The 21,442-nt window shown below is 42.9% G+C and overlaps 1 protein-coding gene across 2 annotated transcripts in view; it reads right to left on the bottom strand.

Annotated features, from left to right (window-relative positions):
* The window catches only part of mcm3ap (minichromosome maintenance complex component 3 associated protein), an 84,123-nt gene that overhangs the window by 35,669 nt on the left and 27,012 nt on the right, over positions 1-21,442 (bottom strand). For both annotated transcript variants that reach the window (XR_013577931.1, XM_078551641.1), the window contains exons 7-14: positions 21,196-21,393; positions 16,433-16,701; positions 12,632-12,794; positions 9,373-9,533; positions 7,643-7,878; positions 6,416-6,469; positions 4,064-4,233; positions 1,711-1,823 (exon numbers count right to left, since the gene is read on the bottom strand). Coding sequence is in view for 1 of the 2 variants with exons in the window: in XM_078551641.1 (XP_078407767.1) it covers positions 1,711-1,823; positions 4,064-4,233; positions 6,416-6,469; positions 7,643-7,878; positions 9,373-9,533; positions 12,632-12,794; positions 16,433-16,701; positions 21,196-21,393 (1,364 nt within the window). In the remaining variant the exon portion in view is untranslated. The remainder of the gene's footprint in view (positions 1-1,710; positions 1,824-4,063; positions 4,234-6,415; positions 6,470-7,642; positions 7,879-9,372; positions 9,534-12,631; positions 12,795-16,432; positions 16,702-21,195; positions 21,394-21,442) is intronic.

Here is a 21,442-nt window from a genome sequence, read left to right as displayed (position 1 = left end):
AACTCCCGGTTCCTCTCACCCTCCTTTTCAACTCCCGACTCCTCTAGGTGCTGCTGACTGCCTGTCCCAGAGTCCTCCTCTCGCTGTCTCCTCTAGGTGCTGCTGACTGCCTGTCCCAGAGTCCTCCTCTCGCTCTCTCCTATCTTGCTTTCCTCCATTTTCCTTTCACATCCTTGTCTAAGTTAATGTAATGTCTCAGTCTGCAATGCTGGAAGAGTTGGGAGAGGGTGAACATTCTTCAATGCCACCTGCCAGCCAGCAAACAGCGTACTTGAAATAGATGAAGGAACAGTCTCCCTCCAATGTGACTTTCTCCTTGCTGCTTGGTGTCTGTCTACAACAGCACATTCAAAGTTCGGGTGGGGGGGGGGAACCTATCAACTTATTTCTTTCCACTTCAAGGTACTATACACTACTGATCAAAGTCTCCTTTTTGTATTGTGCATGGCCCATTCCTTAAAGGTAACATTACCTTTAAATTCTCTGCATGGCCATGCTATCTTAAAAGGAGAAAATTGTGCATGGCCTGCACAGTGACTTACAGGTTGCTGCACAGCCATGCAGCTTAGAAGGAATACTGCTGCTGACCAAATGTTTTATGCCACAAAGCTGACCAAACATTTAAAACATCTAATTTCATGACATTTTTACAATTTAAAAAAATTACTCCCACACTGGAACTCTCAAGCACTTCTTAAAAATTCCCATTAATTTTGGACGACCCGAGTATCTTATTACCTAAAACCCAATACTGAACATTGGAATACTAGTAAAATTTCAAAATTTGCTGATGATACAAAACTTGGATGAATAGCAAACAGTGAGGATGATACCAAACGACTCCAACTAAAAATAGATAGGCTAGTGGAATGGGTTGATAAGTGGCAGATGAAATTTAATACAGACAAATATAAGTGAGGTGATGCATTTTGGCAAAAGGAATTAGGAGAGGCAATATAGACTCAATGACAGTTCTAAAGAGCGTGCAGGAACAGAGGAACCTGAGGATTCATATGCACTGACCTTTGAAGGTGGCAGGACATACTGAGGGTGATTAGAAAGGCATATAGGATCTTGGGATTTATAAATTTACGTATTCAGTACACATTATGCTGAATCTTTATCGAGATTTGGTTAGGCCACAACTGGAGTATTGCTTCCATTTCTGGTTACCACACTTAAGGTGCGATGTGAGGATCCTTGAGAGGGAGCAGAGGAAATTTACCAGAATTGGTCCAGGGATGGGGGCTTTCAGCTACAAAGTTAATTTGGAGAAGCCGGGGTTGTTCTCCTCTTAAAGGAGATTGAGGGGAGATCTGACAGAGGTGTACAAGATTATGACAGTTTTGGATAAGGTCGCCAAGGAGAAACTGTTCCCATCAGCTGATGGTACAAGGACGAAGAGGACACAGGTTTAAGGTTTTGGATAAGAGATGCAGGGGGAATGGTAATGACCTGCAACTTGCTGCCCTCAAAGGAAGCAGAGATGATCAATGGCTTCAAAGGAAATTGGATGGACACTTGAAGGAAATAAACTTTCAGGGCTACAGGGATAGAGTCGCGGAATGGGACTGACGAGATTGCTCTGTGGAGAGCCAACTAAGACTCAATAGGTCAAATGGCCTCCTTCTGTGCCGTAAATAACTCTATGTAAATGACTCTCTAAACCCCTTACCAGTGACAACTCATGAGCCTGAAGCAGCCTTTTACCTGATGGCTTCAGCAGCATAAGCTGCCCCTGCTTTCGCCAGCTCTTTACACTCCACACAGAGAACATCCTTCACCATATCATTAACCAAGTCTTTGACAGCTTCAACGATCATCTGAAATAGAGAGACAGTAGTACTGAAATAGGGATAGGGACAGTCATCCTGAAACAAGATTTAGAGCCCTTCATCAATTAATCCTTTCCCATAATTTTAAAATTAACATCTCCTGTCTAATTTTTAAGACTTTTTTTGACCCTCATTTTCCTTTGGTTTTCTTACTCTGTACACCTGAGGAACAGCAATGTACAAAGAACATCTTACTCACTACGCCACCTAATTATCACCCAGAACTGTTCTATTGTATGGCCTTGTAGTACTCGATTTTTTTATTTTCCAAATTTTTCTCCGTCTTTCCATGGAATAATATATAAACCTAAAACAAACTCTCGGGATCAAACAGAGACACTCACTACAGGAAATACAGAGCAACATGCCCAATAACCATGAAAGATCGCTCAAAGTACAAGGGCTAAAACTTGGTACATAAATCACACTTCACAAATGTTTACTATGTATGTATAAATTTCTAGTTTCAGATTGGGGTGCTCGTGCTGCCACTGAGCCAGGATCAGTCATCATGGCTCAAACCTCACCCCAAGATTCAAACACATTCTCTAGGCTGACAATTCTGTGCTTTACTAGGAGAGAGCTGCATTGTTGAATGTGTTGATCAAAGGAAATTTAAACAGAGGCTGTGCTTCCTGTTCAGGTGATTGTGTAAAAAAAAAAAATCCCATGACATTATTTGAAGACCAGTTGGCTCTTTCAGTATCCCAGCTAACTTTCCTCCCTCATCTAACAACAGAACAGATTAAGTGCTCCTTTTCCTCTAACTTGTTGTTTGTGAAACCTTGCTGTGTGTGTGAGCTGACTGTTATGTTTTTGCACATAACAACATTAACTACAGATTCATTGGCCATGAAGCACTTTGTAATGCCCCAAAAAAGACATATAACTTACTATAGGAAAGGGACAGATTATGAAATATTATAATAAAACTTCTGTTGCATTTGCAAACAGCAATGGAGAAGCATACTGCAGATGGTAAGAAACAATCGGCAAAAATAAATTCACTGTCCCATACACATACCTGATATAACTTAATAGTCACAAGCATGCATACATTAGTCATTAAAGCCAGACATCTCTAGTGAGTGAAAAGTAATCTCCCTAGTTATAGTCTGCAAGAACTGCTTACTATTCCAGGATAATCCTAGAATAAAGGGTAACCTCCAGCTTCTTTGCTCTTCTGAAAGCCATCTTTTTTAAAACTGTCTCCCATATCCGTCCATCCGTCCTCATCTCCAACAAGTGTGAGAAGCTCACGGGTTTCTTTGACACCCAGATCAAGACCAATTGATCAGCTGGCTCTGCCACTTCCCTCCTTTCCCACCAGACTAAGTTCCTCTAAGGATATCCCCCTGCCCAGTCCTGAGCTTGTACCTTTCTCTATGTTCTCTTCCATCTCCCTCAACCTCTCCAAGCTCATCTTATCCATGATACCTACCTGCTGCTCCCATGATGCTATTTTCACTGAACTGCTGACTACCTAACCTCCCTTTCCTCTCCAAAATCTTTGAATGTATCTTCCAAATTCATGCCCATCCTTCTAACACTCCTGGCCAGCCTCCCATATTCTACCCTTGGAAACTTGCAGACATCCTAACTCACATTAAATCCCATTCACTCTTCACCTATGCTTGCTGTTCTGCATTGCCCCTGGTTAAGCAATACCATGATTTTAAAATTCTTATCCTTGTTTCAAATTCCTTCTTGGGCTGGCTCCTCCCTATCTCTGATAGTCTGAGGTCTGTATTCCTCTAATTCCAGCCTGAAGCAACCCCGTTAGTGGCCATGCAATCAGTTGCCTAGGCCCTACACTCCGGAATTCCCTCTATATACTTCTTTGCCTCTCTACCTCACTTTCTTCCTTTAAGACCCTCCCTAAAACCTACCTTTTTGATCAAGCTTTTGATCGCCTGTCCTAATATCTCGCAATGTGGCTCGAATGTCACATTTTGTTTCATAACACCTCTGTGAAGCACCTTGCAAGATTTTATTACATCAAAGGCACTGTATAAATATAAGTTTGCTGTTGTTTACATGATGAACAAAACCACTCAAACTTCACTGCTTTAGATGTCAACTAAACTCCTAGATTAGATTAACCTCCTGAAATTTAGTAAGGGGGGCAATTCGGCGTCAGAAAATTTAGGCTAGTCACGTAAGGAACAGTGAAGGTGAAGTAAATTCAAGAAAATAATGCTAACGCTTCTGATGTGGCTAGGTTGTACCTTTTCAGAGTAGACTGGCTGAGGCTTAGGTGGAGGTGCAGTGGGCACCTGAGGGGTGATAGGCAGCAGAGCTGTCGGAGGAGCAGTAACCTGAAGCAATGGCAGTGGCTGAGAAGGCTGTTCGACAGGAGGCATTTCTTGGGCTGACAATCGGTCCTCCAGCAGTACAGCTGCAAAGATACAAGATAAAATAGTAAAACACAAAACGCAAGTGACAAAAACTATAATTGTCAACATCTATCAGCATAGCGAATGAGCCAAGATTACAAAATCAATGGAAATTTACATTTAAAACAGCTGGTCATGTCCACCCAGAGAAGATCCTTTTTTACACAAGTTAAGTATTTCAGATGTTTGGAATTTGAAATGAAAACAGAAAACATGGGAAACACTCAAAAGGTCTGGCAGCAAAAGACAGTTAATGTTTCAGGTCTGTGACCTTTCACCAGAATTATGATCGAAGGTCACAGACCTGAAAACATAAATAGTTTTCTCTCTCCACAGATGCTGCCTACTAAGTATTTCCATCATTTTCTTTTTATTGGTATTTTTGATTCATTGCAGCAAATCTTCCCATTCTTTGAATGGAGTTCTAGTGTTGTCACAAAGACTGCAGCTTAGACACTAGGAGCGGTATATAATGGAGATGACGGGGTTCTTGCTCACTGACTGGGGAGCCGGCAAGAGTCCTTCTCTTTTAGAGAAGGCTCACCAAAATAAGTGACACTCAGGCACTTAACTGGACAGCTGTGGACTTCCATGGGACCGTGGACCCCGAAGCAGATGTCCCACCCGCAGAGCTACTGGGTCAATCATAGACTGGCAGCTGTATTGAATGGCAGCCCCTCTGGGGAGGCGGCAGCTGCTGTCGGTCCAATACCCACCCAAGGCTAGTATCACTGCTGGATTCCAGGCCACAGGTGCGTGATAAAAGGAGGGGGCCACAGGGGAGTTGAGGGTGAGGGGACAGGGTGGCTCAGTACCAAGAGCAGCGGCTGGCTCTTGGAACCCCTCCCTTCCCAATGTCAGGTTCCTCAATCAGGCACTGAGTGCCTTTGAACAAGGAACCTCACTGGGAGCCAGAAAGCAACACCAGAAGTTGGGCCACAATTGGCAGTCCAGCCACCAACTTAATCAGGGAGGAGCTCCACCCGCCATCCACCCACTTAATTAAATGCCACCCTCACCATCAAACTTGACATGGCTGAGGGCATTAAATACCACCCAAGGTGTTTTTCAACAGGAGTTCTGAGTGTGTGAAGTTTTCAGGTCTTTCCAACCTGGGTTGTAGTCTTGGGATCAATTTAAGATGAAGAATTCAGATTGAGGCAAAAGAAGCATATTGATAAAAAATTGAAACTTACTGGAAATGCAAAATAACATATTGGTAAAAACACACTGCGCAAAGCTACTGACACCTTAATTGGTCCAGATTGGCTAACAAAAGGTAACAATCCTCGCAGCATTCCCATCATCAGAGTATCGATGCAAATGATGGGCTTGTTTTAGTCCCAGCTGCTCATAAGATGTCATCTGCATCACTGTTCGATGCTTTCAGGAAGATTAGCAAGCAAGACCAAAATTGAAGTCATTTTCAGGGGTTTCAAAAAACAGAAATAAACAAGCTCCTGGCATCTGAAAGAACTCTTCACTATTACATTTATGAATTTGATTGGAAACACAGGCCAGGTGTATCATTTTCTGCCAGATGATACAGACAAAAAGAATTAGCTAAAATCACGCCAGGTCAGAGAGAGAAAAAGCAAAAGTGACTTATAGAGAGAGTGCTTTATATGTACAATTTAACCTACTTTCTAAGAATGAGGACAACCACACTAATGGGAAGGTAAAACTCCTCCTTAAACATTCAAACCTCCATACACAAATTAATTTTATCTGGGTAATAAGATGCTTACAACCAAGTGGAGGCTAGCTGGGAACACAGCAGCACCAAATCACTTGCGCCTTAAAATATCAAATCAAAACAACAATGTTTCAGGCACCAAATGGTGCAGTGGATTAGACATAGGCCTTTTCATCTCAGAGTCCTGGGTACAGATCCAGGCCAGTTAGGTGAAGTGCCTGCCTGACAGAAGGGCAAAAGAAACCACAGGTTAGCTGGTATGGAAAATGCCACACTGGTACAGTGGGTAACATGTATCAGAGATTGGAGTTGAGGCACGTAATTTGACAATATAGAAAGGGCTTCATTATGCATTAGGATTGGCACAAAGTACTGCATCCCTCAGCTTCATAACACAAAACTTTCACACCAAAATATTACAAGGGCATGATATTCCTTTATCAGTAATACTGCTGTACATAATTAATCTACAGAAACTCATGACTTACCGGTACAGGATGTAACGGGATGAGTTTCAACTTTTCTTGCTGCATCTTGACCACCTAAAGTCAAAACAAAATGCACACAATGTTGCTTAACAGTGGGTTATCTTATATTTCCAACCAAACAAGCAAAGGGTTCAATAGCTTAAATGATTTTTCTTTAGCTCTGGGGCATTGGGTTCAGCCCAAATTGAAGAAATGAAAATCTTTTGGCTGCTAGAGAGCTGCATGAAAGTTTAGAAATCTCAATTCAGTTTCAAGCAGACATAAGCACAAAAACCAAGGTGAACTAGGAGGAAGAGAGAAAGCAAAGAGAGAGGAAGACAGAAAAGAGAAAGACAGCAGAGAGAAAAAGACAAGAGGAGGGGGAGAGAGAAAAGAGAAAAGGAGAAAGGAAAAAATGAAAGGAAAAAATATCTTCACAAATGCAGGACATCCCAAAGCCTTTTAGTCAAGAAGATATTTTTGAAGTGCGGCCACAGTCGCAGCAACCAATTTGCACACCGCAAACCCCCACAAACAGAAATGTGAAAACCATCAGATCATCTGCTTTCAGCGATCTTGGTTGAGAAATAAATATTGACCAGATTACTGGGAATAACTCCCCTGTTCTTTCTTTAAAAGTGTCATGGGATCTCTTACATCCACCTGAGAGGGCAAATGGGACCTCAATTTACCATCTCATCTGAAAGACAAAGATCACAGGATGGCTGGTATAGGAAATAGAAAAATCTGAGGTTGATCTGCAGACACGTTGTTACATAGAGTACATGAGGTTATAGTATATACATAACCAGAGCTGCAACTGGAAGCGTTTGACAGCAAGACTGGGTGCTGGAATTCCCCATCGCGGATATCCTTGACAAGCACAAAATTCTATCTCGAGAACACTGGCAGCAGCGAAACTTTCTACTCCATGATTTCCAAAGAAAAGTTTTTGGAGACAATTTGTGATGAAATTTTTCAAATAGCTCTCATGAGAAGATCAAAATCAACAAACAAGGATTTGGACATTTCAGTGTGAGCTCTCCACTGCTCTTTTTCCAATTAGCTCGAATTGGGTGAATGTTATATTTTTAAAACATGGTCAAGAACAGTCAACTCCTTGGTATAAAGACCTTGGGTTTTAACACTTCAATTATCTTCAAAAGGTCTTTCCTTGATCAGAGGAAATTAATCTCATGTACCCAAAAGAAATAATATGACAACTTCCCTAAACAGGTTTATACACACCTTCTACACTCAGGGTTGGTTTCTGACTGCCACTATTTGGCTCACGGCTCTCTCCAACGTATCGCCCTTGACTGTCAAAGCTCAAAACAGGGATATATGGTGTAAATGGTGGAAGCGGCCCTCCATTCACTACCTCCCCAATCAGCGCAATGCGTTTCTGATCAATAAACAGGGACTTCTTGGGCAACAGTGGATAATCTGGATCGGTTAATGTCAATCGGTTCAATTCAACATACCTGAAACATATTAAATTTCATATCAATTATACAGGGCAGATCGCTCATTATCCACCGTCTCTTTTGTTCTTGGAATGAAACTGAACCTCCTTATTTAATTATAAATGATCATCCTACAGCATGGTGCAGGGATGAAGAAACGGGAGTAAGTTGGAAAAAAGTTGATTTTAAGTGGATAAGAATGGAATGAGGGAAAAATTCATTGATGAAGAATTAGAACAGCAATGTAAAACATTTAAAGAGTGCTTAAAAAGAGTCAAGGAGAAATAATCCCACTAAAAAGCAAGTAATGATACCACCGTAGGTGAACAAATAAATAAGGGCATAATTGTAACTGAAGAAAAGGCATACATTAAGAACAAAACAAAGGAGAAAAATCACAAAGGGAAATTTAAAAAAACTAAGAAGTCAAAAAAGCAGTAAGATGACAAAGAGAAACTACAAAATTGAATGATCAAGGAATATAGAAAGAAAGAGTAAAAGTATTCCACGAGCACAAATAACAAAAGAAAAATCAAGATATGGAGAGGACACTACGGGATGCATGCGCTAAATTCACATATATTTAAAAATATCAGAAGAGAATACTGCCGGAGGACTGGAGGACAGCTAATGCGATTTCTGTATATAAAACGGGAGGCATAGCAGCCCAGGAAACTATAAAACAAAGTGCTTAACACTGGTGATAGGGGGAAAAATGGAACTCTTATTCAAAGATGTAATAGAAAAACATCCAAAAACTGAAAATATAACCAAGTTATCAGCGCAGATTCCAAAATGAAAGGTCATGCTGGAGCAAACTTATTGACCTCAGACTGACAAAAGGTGAGGAATGGTGCTCCATAGGATCAGTGCTGGGACCACTGTTGTTCACTATTTCAACATAGATAAATGTACAGTAATACATTTTGGTAGAAAGAAAGAAAATATTCCTTGGAAAATAATTGTCCAAGTGAGAGGGCGGATGCGCGGGAGATGGGCCGGACACGGTTGAGGGCCCTGTCAACCACCGTGGGTAGAAAACCTCGGTGAAGGAAGAAGGAAGACATATCAGAGGAACTGTTTTGGAAAGTGGCATCATCAGAACAGATGCGACGGAGGCGAAGGAACTGAGAGAATGGGATGGAGTCCTTACAGGAAGCGGGGTGTGAGGAGCTGTAGTCGAGGTAGCTGTGGGAGTCGGTCGGTTAGCTAGAGCAATGTTGGATGTCAAGGATGGAAGGGCTGGATGAAGCTCAAGTGATGGGCCTTAGGGAAATCAAGGTTCATTTTGACGATTCAGCAGTTATCCAATCTCTGTATGACTTACCAAACATAAAGGAGATCACACTTTTAGCAGCCAACACAGCATAATCAATTAAGGCAAGTGTGGGAAGCAACAAAGTGACAGGTGTTTCACGTGTTGTAGTTACAAAATTTGTCTCAAGAAGAGATGCATGTAAGGAAGATGGTTATAAGCACATTTTAAACACCCAAGCTCTTTTTGACACTTACCCATCACTCAAACTCAGACCGTAGTGCCTGGCAAATTCTTCTGCCTCTTCACAGTCTTTAAACAGCAACATTCTAACAAGAGTGTCCACTGGGAACATTGTGGATCGCTGAGAACTCACCGTGAAAGCAAAATTCAAAGTCTTCAAAGCCTCACGGCGTACCTGAAACAAACCAACATCTGAGACAATGCTCTCCTAGTAGCTTTCACCTGCCTGATTCAGAGAGTTCAATAATACAGAGCTGGAGGTTAGAGAGGATAGGACCTACTGGTTTGTCAAAAATTAGCCAACAAGTTGTACTGGGCCCTAAGATATACTGTCCTCATGCTACATGTTCATTGGAATGTAGGAACAGGAGTGTGGCATCAAGAAGCCCTAGCAAAACTGGAGTCAATGGGAATCGGGGGAAAACTCTCCACTGGTTGGAGTCATACCTAGCACATTACCTACCTCATAACATTTAAGAAGTATTTAGATGTGCACTTGCGATGCCATGGCATACAAGGCTATGGGCCTAGTGCTGGAAAATGGGATTACAATCGTTAGGTACTTGTTTGACTGGCGCAGACTCGATGGGTTGAAGGGCCTTTTTCTGTGCTGTAGACCTCTATGATTATGACAAAGGAAGGCGGTTGTAGTTGTTGAAGGTCAGTCATCTCTCTCCAGGACATCAGTGCAGGAGTTCCTCAGGGTATTGTCCTAGGCCCAACCATCTTCAGCTGCTTCATCAATGACCTTCCTTCCATCATAAGGGCAGAAGTGGGGATATTCGCTGATGATTGCACAATGTTCAGCACCATTCGTGACTCCTCAAATACTGAAGCAGTCCATGTCCAAATGCAGCAAGACCTGGACAACTGGCCTGGGCTGACAAGTGGCAAGTAACATTCACGCCACACAAGTGTCAGGCAATGACCATCTCCAACAACAGAGAATCCAACCATTGCCCCTTGATGTTCAATGGCATTACCATCATTGAATCCCCCACTATCAACATCCTGGGGGGGGTTACCACTGACCAGAAACTGAACTGGACTAGCCATATAAATACTGTGGCCACAAGAGCAGGTCAGAGGCTAGGAATTGTGCAACGAGTAACTCACCTCCTGACTCCCCAAAGCCTGTCCACCATCTACAAGGCACAAGTCAGGAATGTAATGGAATACTCCCCACTTGCCCGGATGAGTGCAGCTCCTACAACACTGAAGAAGCTGGACACCATCCAGAACAAAGCAGTCCGCTTGATTGGCACCACATCCACAAACAATTCACTCCCTCCACCACCGACACACATCTACAAGATGCACTGCAGGAATTCACCAAGACTCCTTAGACAGCACCTTCCAAACCCACGACCACTGCCACCTAGAAGGACAAGGGAGCAGATGGATGGGAATGCCCCTACCTGGAAGTTCCCCTCCAACTCACTCACCATCCTGACTTGGAAATATATCGCCGTTCCTTCACTGTCGCTGAGTCAAAATCCTGGAACTCGCTTCCAAACAGCACTGTGGGTACCTACACCGCATGGGTTGAAGCGGTTCAAGAAGGCAGTTTACCACCACCTTCTCAAGGGCAACAAGGGATGGGCAATAAATGCTGGCCCAGACAGCGAAACCCACATCCCGTGATTGAATTTTTAAAAAAAATCTCAAGTCTGTTCAGCCATTCAATTAGATAACGGTTGCTCAGGATCTGAACTCCACTTTCCAGCCTTTGTTCTGAAATCTTTGACAGCCTTGCCTAACACAGCTAACAATCTCAGTTTTGAAACAATGATTCTACATTCACCTTGATCTATGCAAGGCCAAGCTCAAGAAAAGGTATCAACTTTTGAGGACCAAAATGCTTTTCCACCCTTGGCACCCAGTATTAGCATCAAGCACACCCAAAGATACCACAAAACAATGGACAATGAAAACAACAACCCACTACAACTGTAGTGCAACACTGTAGGTGGAAAGTAAATGCCGCCTCAATCGTGTGTCAGGATTCAACTTGAAAGTGGAATGAAGCAGAAAGAGATTCAAGTCAGTTTGGGCCACGACATTTGTATAATGTTACTTAAATCTAGGGTGTGTGCAAAGCAAAACCGTTTCACATTCAATTATTGTACAAAGCGGATCTTAAGGTTCAATTTACTGTATCTGAAGAGTATGTTTTTAGAGAGAGAATGCCACCTCCTGTGTAAAAAATGAATTTTTCTATTTCAACTCCAGCCATCCTTATCACTCCGATTTACATTTGAGTCCCAAAGGGGCAGTTTTATGAATGGATTGATACTAGTTAGAAAACATGTCATGGCTGCCTGACTGACCCTCACAGACAGCAAGGGAGGGACAGCAGTTTTAGCCCATCATTCTGGACTAGAATTTAGGTGTCAAATTCTGAACAAACAGAATCCTAACCAATCAGTTCTGGTTGAAAAATCAAGAACAGAACAGAAAACATGTAATGGCATTTTGCTGCAGTGAATCACAGCACTGTGTGCAACAGGCAGTTCACCATGCAGAGGCTGGAGTCGTTACTGCAGAAAGCAGAAAGAAAAATATTATCACTTTAATAACAAGGCGACTTGCAAAAAAAGCTTCAAAAGTTATTGCAGAACTAGTGGGACGAGTTCAATTTTCCAAATAAATGGTCAACTTTCACCAAAAGACAACAGAACATTCAGAAAGGTATTCATTCTAGCTTCCCTGATGTTCAGCTGTTTAAGCAATTCAGTTCCTGAATCATGCAGTTCAGGGGGACTGGAAAAGATGACAGGAAAATCTGTGACAAGAACAGTGATTGGGCACATCGGTTGTCCTTTGGGCTCCTTTTGATTAGAGACAGGGAAAATCAGAGTTCCTCTCTGATCATTATCCAGCTGGAGAGCCTGTCGATGATAGGTGAGGACAGGAGCAGGCTCAAACATGGCAATAATCATTTACACTCTCAAATAAACAAATGACAGCAGTATCAGAGACATGCTGACACCTGTGGAACCCAAATATAAGTCAGCACCTTCAGAAGAGGGGAACAAATGTGGAGAGAACTAAATTGGAAGGTAGAATAACGGTGGTGCTGGAGTGGGTAAAATCAGAGTTTTGCCCCAAATTTTATACTAAAATTAAATAAGCAAAGAGAGGTCCACACAATCATGGCCAGCCACAAGGCTAGTGACTCATACAAAATTACTCAATTCCCTGCTTTCACAAAGAAGATAGTGTGATTCATAAGTTAATACATTTCTCAGCTTGTCAAGGGGTTGGCTGTACCTGTTTGAAGTAACGATGCAATATGCAAGCATTAAGATATGAGGCTGCCCTGACCAGCTTGAAAAACCTCACAAAGTTGTTGTTGTTTAGAGCAGCGAAGGCCTGGACTGCCAACTTCACCTCTGGGGAGTTCCGGACCGTTGGACGGAATTGCTGAACTTCCCTGTAAAAGTACAGAGTGTGAAAACAGTAAATCATCAATTTTAAAAACACAAGTACACTGAGCCAGCAGAGCTCAGTGCAGGAGGCTGCTGCCAATAACACTACATGTCTATTTTTCCCCAATACAGTGCTTATTTTTCTTCTCAAAATGAGAATGGTTGCCGAAGAATCATCCCTGCATTTTATGGTACAGGAACAGAGATCTGGGGTTCATATACATAATTCTTTGAAGGTGGCGGGACAAGTTAACAAAGCTGTTGTCATGTGACAGAGATGAGCATCTGACCACAGGTCTACTTTATCAACAAGACTGCCCACTTCCACCTCTAACCCCACCCGCTCTGACCATGCCTCAGCTCACCTGCTACTGAAATGTTCATCCATGGTTGTGACCTTTAGACTTGACTATTTCAATGTTTTCATGGCTGGTCTCCCACCTTCGTAAACCCAAACTCATCCAAGGCTCTGCTGCCTTCATCTTAGTCTGCGCCAAATCCAGTTCACCCTTCATCGCCAAGCTCACCAACCCATCCAGCCTCCTGCAGCTCAATAAGGCTTTGAGATCTCCAAACTCCTCCCATTCTGGCACTTTGCATATTCCAAATTTTTGTTACTATGAACAGCCATGCTTTCAGTTGATTCAGCCCCAAGCTCTGGAATCTCTTTTTACACCTTTGCACCTTCCTCTTATCTGAAGAAAGATATTCTTGCTATAGAGGGAATGCAGCAAAGGTTTACCCGACTGATTCCTGGGATGGCGGGATTGACATATGAGGAGAGATTGAGTCGATTAGGATTATATTCGCCGGAGTTCAGAAGAATGAGGGGGGATCTCATAGAAACCTATAAAATTCTAACAGGGCTAGATAGGGTAGATGCAGGAAGGATGTTCCCAATGGTGGGGGAGTCCAAAACTAGGGGTCACAGTCTGAGGATACAGGGTAGACCATTTAGGACTGAGATGAGGAGAAATTTCTTCACCCAGAGAGTGGTCAGCCTGTGGAATTCGCTACCACAGAAAGTAGTTGAGGCCAAAACATTGTATGTTTTCAAGAAGGAGTTATATATAGCTCTTGGGGCAAAAGGGATCAAAGGATATGGGGAGAAAGCGGGAGCAGGCTATTGAGTTGGATGATCAGTCATAATCATAATGAATGGCGGAGCAGGCTCGAAGGGCCGAATGGCCTACTCCTATGTTCTATTTTCTTCGTTTCTATGTTTCTTCTCCTTTAAGATCTCCTAAAAACCTACCTCTTTGACCAGCCTTTTTGTCGCCTTTCCTCATCTCCTTATTTTGCTTGGTGTCAAATTCTGATTAATAACAATTCTATTAAGTGCCCTGGGATGTTTTGCAGTGTTAAAGGTGCTTTATAGATCTAAATTGTAGTTTTTATTGTTGTAAAAAGGTATAGGGGATTCTTGGCTTTCAAGCAGCAGCATCTTTATAAAACACTGGTTTAGCCCTCAGCTAGATTGTGTTCAATTCTGGGCATCATGCTTTAGGAAGGATGTCAAGGCCTCGGAGATAGGGCAAAGGAGATTTATCAAAATATTACCAAGGATGAGAGTATTCAGTTATATGGAGAGATTAGTAAGGGTTGGGGCTGTTTTCCTTAGAGCAGAATAAATTAAGGAGAGATTTGATAGAGGTTTTCAAAACTGAGGCTTTTGATAGTCTCTCTACCTGTTCCATTTCCCTTGGTAGGAATGTCAGTAACTAAAGAACACATGAGTTTTTTTTTGCTATTTAAAAACACTCAAAAGGGTGGCGGAAGCAGATTCAATAGTATCTTCCAGAAAGGAATTGGATAGGAAAAATTTGCAGGGCTATAGGGAAAAAGCGTGGGAGTGGGGACTAATTGAATAGCTCTTTCAAAGAACCAGTATGATGGGCCAAATGGCTTTCTTCAGTGTTCTATGATTTTATGATATAGGTTATGTGAAATAATGGCCCAAATGACTGAAAATGTTAAATTGATGCAGTAACTTCATAACCCATTCACTGAGCTGCAGATTGAGTAGAAAATGCACAATATCTCAAAGATCATGAAGAGAAAACACAATGTAGGAGGCCCTCTGCCAAATCTAGATCGTTCTTCCAATAGACTCATGATTTCACCCTCCTACTCCCCGCCCTAGCCACAGCAATCAGTGATCTCTTCAACGACCTTACCAAGTAATACCTAGGATTTTTATGGAGGTATATTCCAGACACCAGTCCATCAGCCCTGACACCACTTTGCATTTACATCCCTCAACATGATTAAACTTTAAGTCATACTGTAGATGAACATTATCAATCCCAAATATCATACCTTTTCAAGGTTGCCTCTCATCTGCCACCTTTCAAATGGAAGCGTGCAAGTTAAATACCTTACAAACTCTAAGCACTGTCTGCCTTGCCCAGCACTGGCACAAGCCTATGTACAATGTGAATAAAATGTGTTGGAGAGAACTACAATTTTGCTACTTTAAGTATCAGCCATGACTCACTGGTAGCACTCTCACTTGAATCAGATTTTCACTCCACCTCCAAAGGCTCGAGAGCACTTCCGAACAGTGCCATGGGAGTGCTGCATTGTCAGAGGTACTGTCTCTAGGATGAGACATTAAACCAAGGCTAAACATTTGCCTAAGACAGTGACTAAACTTCCAAAACACTTGAATCGTTGTAAAGCATTGTGGGACAGCCTGAGGTTATGAAAGAACTTTCCTCCATCATTCCTCCTAACTGGCAAACACTCCACCCCAGTGCTCAGAGAAGTTACCGCAAATCACTGCAACTCACTGATAAAATGTCTGGGCCAGGATTTTCCCGTCGGCGATTTGGGGGGGCCCGCTCACCGACGGGAAAGTGATGTGGGATGACGTCGGGAGGAACCCCCAATGTCATCCCAGTCCATTTAAATGTTTAGGAAGGCGGGCGGACAGCAGAATCAGCTGTCTGCCTGCCGACCGGTCAATGGCCAATTGAGGCCATTGACAGGATAATTAAGATCATTAAAGACCTTGCCCATCCAACCTTAAGGCTGGCGGGCAGGCCAGGAGACCCAGCGGGCTTCTGAAAAAACATGAAATCTCAACCACTGGCGGGATGAGATTTCATGTTCATGTTTCAGTGCTTCTTATTAACATGTCCCATCTCGTGTGACATTGTCACATGAGGGGGACATGCTAATAATGTTTTTATTTTTCTATTTTTAGAGTTTTTTAACCTGTCATTAATACGTGCGAAAGAGCGCACTTTGACAGTTGGGGATTCCCTCCCCCACTCCCCGGCAGGCCTTAATTGGCCCACCCACTCAAAATGGCGGCGGGCCCCGTTTCGGCAGCAGGGTTCGGCTGCCCGTCCGCCGCCGAGCCGGTGGGGCCCACCAAGAGCAAAATTCTGCCCCTGGTATTTTGGAAATTAAATAATAGACAAGTTGGAGTTTAGAACCTTAAGAAGCTAATAGCACCCTTCTACATTTATATACAGGAGGTCAAGTGAGGCGTGAACTAGCCCACTTCCTCCTATACACATCTTCACCATTCTAAAATCGAGGCTCAAACTATCTTGTACTTCAATTTAAGTCAAGGTTCATCGAGTGAGAGGAGGTGGGAGCCTGGTGCAATGCAAGCTAAATATTTCCCACTCACCGGAGAATGTCTCCCTCATTGAGATTGAGAAGAACATGGTAGCCCCGGAATTCTGCCTCATTCTCACAGTAGGTATCCTTGGTAGCCAAATCCTGGTACATCTCTTTCAGGCTTTGCAAACACTTGGTTAGGTTTTCATCATTTATCTTGGCATCATAGGAGGACATTGGCTCCTCGCAGAGATGATGGCTGCAGTGGATGTGGAATCGTGTGCACTTCTCAATGAGCACCACTGTCAGCTGATTACATAGATGCTGCTGAGTAATATCCTGGCAGAAGGGAAAGAAAACACAGTGTCTTTAGGAAGGCACAGTTTCTGCTCTTGAAACTGGAGTAATGTCTGACATTTTGTAATAAAGAGTTCTAACGTGAGAGTACTCCTTGTAGGGATTCCTCTTTTCCCTCAGAGACCCTCCCAACACTCAAGTTCATGCTACCAGAATCACAGGTGTATGGCTTGAACAGAATGACCAGAAAGACAAGTTTCTTCTGATAATTCACAATTGCTTTAGTGGATCACCCACAACCCTACAGTACAAAATCCAAAATGTAAAACAACCTATTCCCAGTACCCGACACAAAGTGACCATGACTTGGTTAAAACTTACAAAAACACAGGCAAAACGCCACGCCCTGTCCTGAAACCTTAAGAAAAAAACCCTCAGACCAATATCACCAAGATATAGCTGAAACAAATTACAAGGTACCAGCAAAAAACGCCAAGTTTTTGCAAACGTTCACAAAACCCTCAGACCAATATCACTACGATTTGGCTGAAACTTACAATCCCCAAGACAGCTGGTCTGTCCAGTGTTGACTATAGGCCTGAGTCAAGGTGACCAAACTCGAACCTTCTTCCAACTGCAACCCAAATACTCAGGTGAGCTCTTCTTTTACAATAATTTAACTCAGACTTGTTACAACATATTTCTGTTGTTCCAATGTTCATTTAGTTGATTCCATGCAAAGTCCAGACAAATGTTATCAGCTCATGCTGGTTGAAACAATGCAGGGGTTTCCATGGAAGATGTATCCAGACGAATATTACCAGTTCACATTGTATGAGCAATTCTCCTGCTGTTTGAGGTGGCACAGTAACTTTGGAGCCAGGTGCTGTTAATGAGGATTTGAATGACCCTATTCCAGTACTACTACCTGTGGTGGTTGAATGATTCCTTGAGTGTATTGTATTGATGATATATCCTTTATGCCATTGTATTGGGTAATCAGACTTCGTGATCACGTTAGTCAATGTCCAACGCCTTTTGATGAGTCACTGTGTTTTCACTGAAGTCCGAATTAACCCCTTGCTGCCCAGCCTTGTACTGCTGACTGCAGTTTATCTTTTTGAAATTTATAGTTCCAATCATGAGGTCAAAACATGTCCGTGGGTTTGAAATTATGTTTTATAACTTTCCCCAGTTATAGGGGATTTCGATCCTACATCCTAAGTACAGGTCTGTCACTGCATAACACTGTGATGCAGTGCTAAAAGGTGCAGGTCTACCACTGTAAACAGACTTGAGCACCTTATCTAGATGGATTGTAAAATAAAGCATAAAAGGAAGGATGCATTGTATGAGGTGCCGTCTTTTGGATGAACTGTTAAACTGAGGCAAACGTACAAGATCTCATGTTACCAGCCAAGGAGAAGCAGGAAGCTTCTCTGATCAAAATGTATTCCTCAATAAACACCATTAATCACAGGTAACTTAATGCATTAATTTGCTGTTTGTAATCACAAATAGTATACAGATCAGTAATTGCACTTCACCAGTTGGGATGTCTTCAAGGTGTGAAAAAGTGATAAAAAAGCACAAGATCTCACATTTCTTTAAACTCACCCTGCCCCCATCACTGACTAAAAACTGACTCTGACTAATTTAGTTAGCTGCATGCCTCAAGATATTGCTTTAAATATAAAGCATTGCACATGCTGTGTATAGATTCTGTCACTTTACTGCTCAATTTTAAAAAAAAGGTGCTGGGCAATGGGTACACTTCTATCCTGTTCCAACAATTTTCTTCATCCCCCAACTAAGAAGTGGGCTCCAAAATTACTCACCTGACAATTTCCATTTCTCATTGCAGTTACCCTGTGGTCCTCTGAGTTGGAAGACAAATTTAACGTTGACCTAGGGACAATTGTGCCATGGACTAATGCTGACTGGAACTGGATTGAAACAGCCAAATTCCGAAGTGCTTCAAATCTGTCATTTTTGGGGCTAATTCACAGATAACTAGCCCTGGGACTTAAACGGACAGCCACAGGATTACAAATACACTATTTTGATTCTGCTATATTAGTGCACCTGCAAGCACCATGTATTTTTAGTCAGACTGGACTGTCAATTGGAAGCTGCTAACGCAAAGCATGTCAATTTGTGCTTTTATCATTTTTCATTGGCTCATGCCTCACCCAACTTTCGCATCTAAATGTACAAGGATGTCATAAGGTTCTTAAGGGCCTCAACTCCAACATATCCATTATTCAATTTCCAAAATACCAGAAGTTGCATCAGTGTTGCAATGATCTGTGGTAGCTCCTCTTGGCACTGGTAAGTTTGGATAGGAGTACCACCTCACCTGCATCTCCCTGTCACTAATGTGAACAACTTTCCTAATGTGAACATCACTGGCAAGGCCAGTATTTAATGCCCATCCCCAATTGCCCTTGAATTGAGTGGCCTGCCAGGTCATTTCAGAGGGTAGTTGAGAGTCAACCAAGATAAAAGCAAAATACTGCAGATGCTGGAAATCTGAAATAAAAGCTGAAAATTCTGGAAAAATTCAGCAGGACTGATGGCATCTGTGGAGAGAGAAACAAAGTTAACGTTTTGAGTCTGTATGACCCTTCTTCAGAGCTAAATAGAATTAGAAATGTGATGAAATTTATACTGTTTAAGGGGGTGGAGCAGGTGAAGCTGGATAGAAGGCCAGTGATAGGTAGGGGCTAAGGAGAGATTGACAAAGTGAAAAGACAAAAGGAGTGTTAATAGTAGTGGTAAAGGCTAAACGAGGCGCTGATAGTGGCATAAAAGTAAGAAAGCAGAATGTATTAATAGCAGAACAAGGGTCAGCACACTGTGAAAAAACACGGAACAAGTAGCAGATGGCCCTTTTGGGGGTGGGGTGGAGGATGAGGCGGTTGGGGAAAAAGGATGGGAAAAGGAATAAAAATGAAAATTAGTGGATAAAAAAAATTAAAATACATTTTTTAAAAGGGGATTAAAAAAGGGACGAAGATAGAGGAGAGAGTTCATGGTCTGAAGTTGTTGAACTCAATGTTAAGTCCAGAAGGCTGTAAAGTGCCTAATCGGAAGATGAGATGCTGTTCCTCCAGTTTGCGTTGGGCTTCACTGGAACAGCAAGCCAAGGACGGACATGTTGGCATGAGAGCAGGATGGCGTTTTGAAATGGCAAGCGACAGGAAGGTCTGGGTCATGCCTGTGGATAGACCGAAGGTGTTGCGCAAAGCGGTCACCCAGGCTGCATTTGGTCTCCCCAAAGTAGAGGAGACTGCATTGGGAGCAGCGAATGCAGTAGACCAAATTGAAGGAGGTACAAGTGAAGCACTGCTGTACCTGAAAGGAGTGTTTGGGCTCTTGCACGGTAATGAAGGAGGAGGTAGAGGAGCAGGTGTTGCACCTTCTGCGATTGCATGGGAGGGTGACACAGGAAGGGGATGAGGTGTTGGGAGTGATGGAGGAGTGGACCAGGATGTCCCGGAGGTAATGGTCCCTACAGAATGCTACAGGGCAGTGAGAGGAAGATGTGTTTGGTGGTGGCATCATTCTGGAAATGGCAAAGGATGATCCTTTGAATGTGGAGACAGGTAGGGTGAAAAGTGAGGACAAGGGGGGACCCTATCATGGTTCTGGGAGAGAGGGGAAGGTGTGAGGACAGTGGCACAGGAGATGGGTCGGACACGGTTGAGGGCCCTGTCAACCACAATGGGTGGGAAACCTCGGTTAAAGAAGAAGGAAGACATGTCAGAAGCGCCGTTTTGGAAAATGGCATCATTGGGACAGATGCAACGGAGGCGAAGGAACTGAGAGAATGCGATGGAGCCCTTGAGGGAAGCAGGACGCGAGGAGCTGTAGTCAAGATAGTTGTGGGAGTCGATGGGCTTGTAATGAATATTAGTGGACAGTCTATCACCAGAAACGGAGACTGAGGGGTCAAGAAAGGGAAGGGAAGTGTAGGAGATGGACCATGTGAAGGTGAGTGAGGGGTGGAAATTGGAAGCAAAATTGATAAAATTTTCCAGATCCAGATGAGAGCATGAAGCAGCACTGAAACAGTCGTCGATGTACCAAAAAAGAGTTGTGGGAGGGGACCTGAGTAGGACTGGAACAAGGGATGTTCCACATACCCCATAATGAGACAGGCATAACTGGGACCCGTGCGGGTCAACCAATGTGGGTCTGCAGTCACATGGAGGCCAAACTAGTAAGGATAGCAGATTTCCTTCCCTAAAAGACATTAGTGAACCAGATGGGTTTTAATGATAATCAGTGATAGTTGTCATGATCACCATTACTGAGATTAGCTTCCTATTTCCAGATTTATTAATTGAATTCAAATTCCACCAGCTGCCATGGTGGGATTTGAACCCATGTCCCAGAGCATTAGCCTGGGTCCTTGGATTATTAGTCCAGTCACATTACCACTACGTCACCACCTCCCTGCTCACCATTCTGCTCGGATGTTAAAGATACATTAAAGGTGTTATAAATAACAATTGGGCATTATTAATTCACCTTCCTCACTCCACGAGTTCTGTTCCATACGAAATCATACCAGTCCCGGTAATTACCGTCACCCAGATCCATGATCTTAGTCACTAGATAATCCATGGTCATTTTCAGGACAGCGGCAGGTCGAAGTTCATGAGGTAAAGGTTCTTCCTGATCTGCTGATGACCTGCTATATTCTTTGATTGTAGCTTCATGGTTAACCTGTAGTGTGGCAAATATATCCATTGGTGCCAGTTTGTGATACAGTTCC

Source organism: Cetorhinus maximus, chromosome 11, assembly GCF_964194155.1.
Source record: "Cetorhinus maximus chromosome 11, sCetMax3.hap1.1, whole genome shotgun sequence".
NCBI classification, from domain to species: Eukaryota; Metazoa; Chordata; class Chondrichthyes; order Lamniformes; family Cetorhinidae; genus Cetorhinus; species Cetorhinus maximus.
The sequence above is the reverse complement of the archived record's forward strand: the minus strand, read 5'-3'. Positions and strand labels throughout refer to the sequence as shown.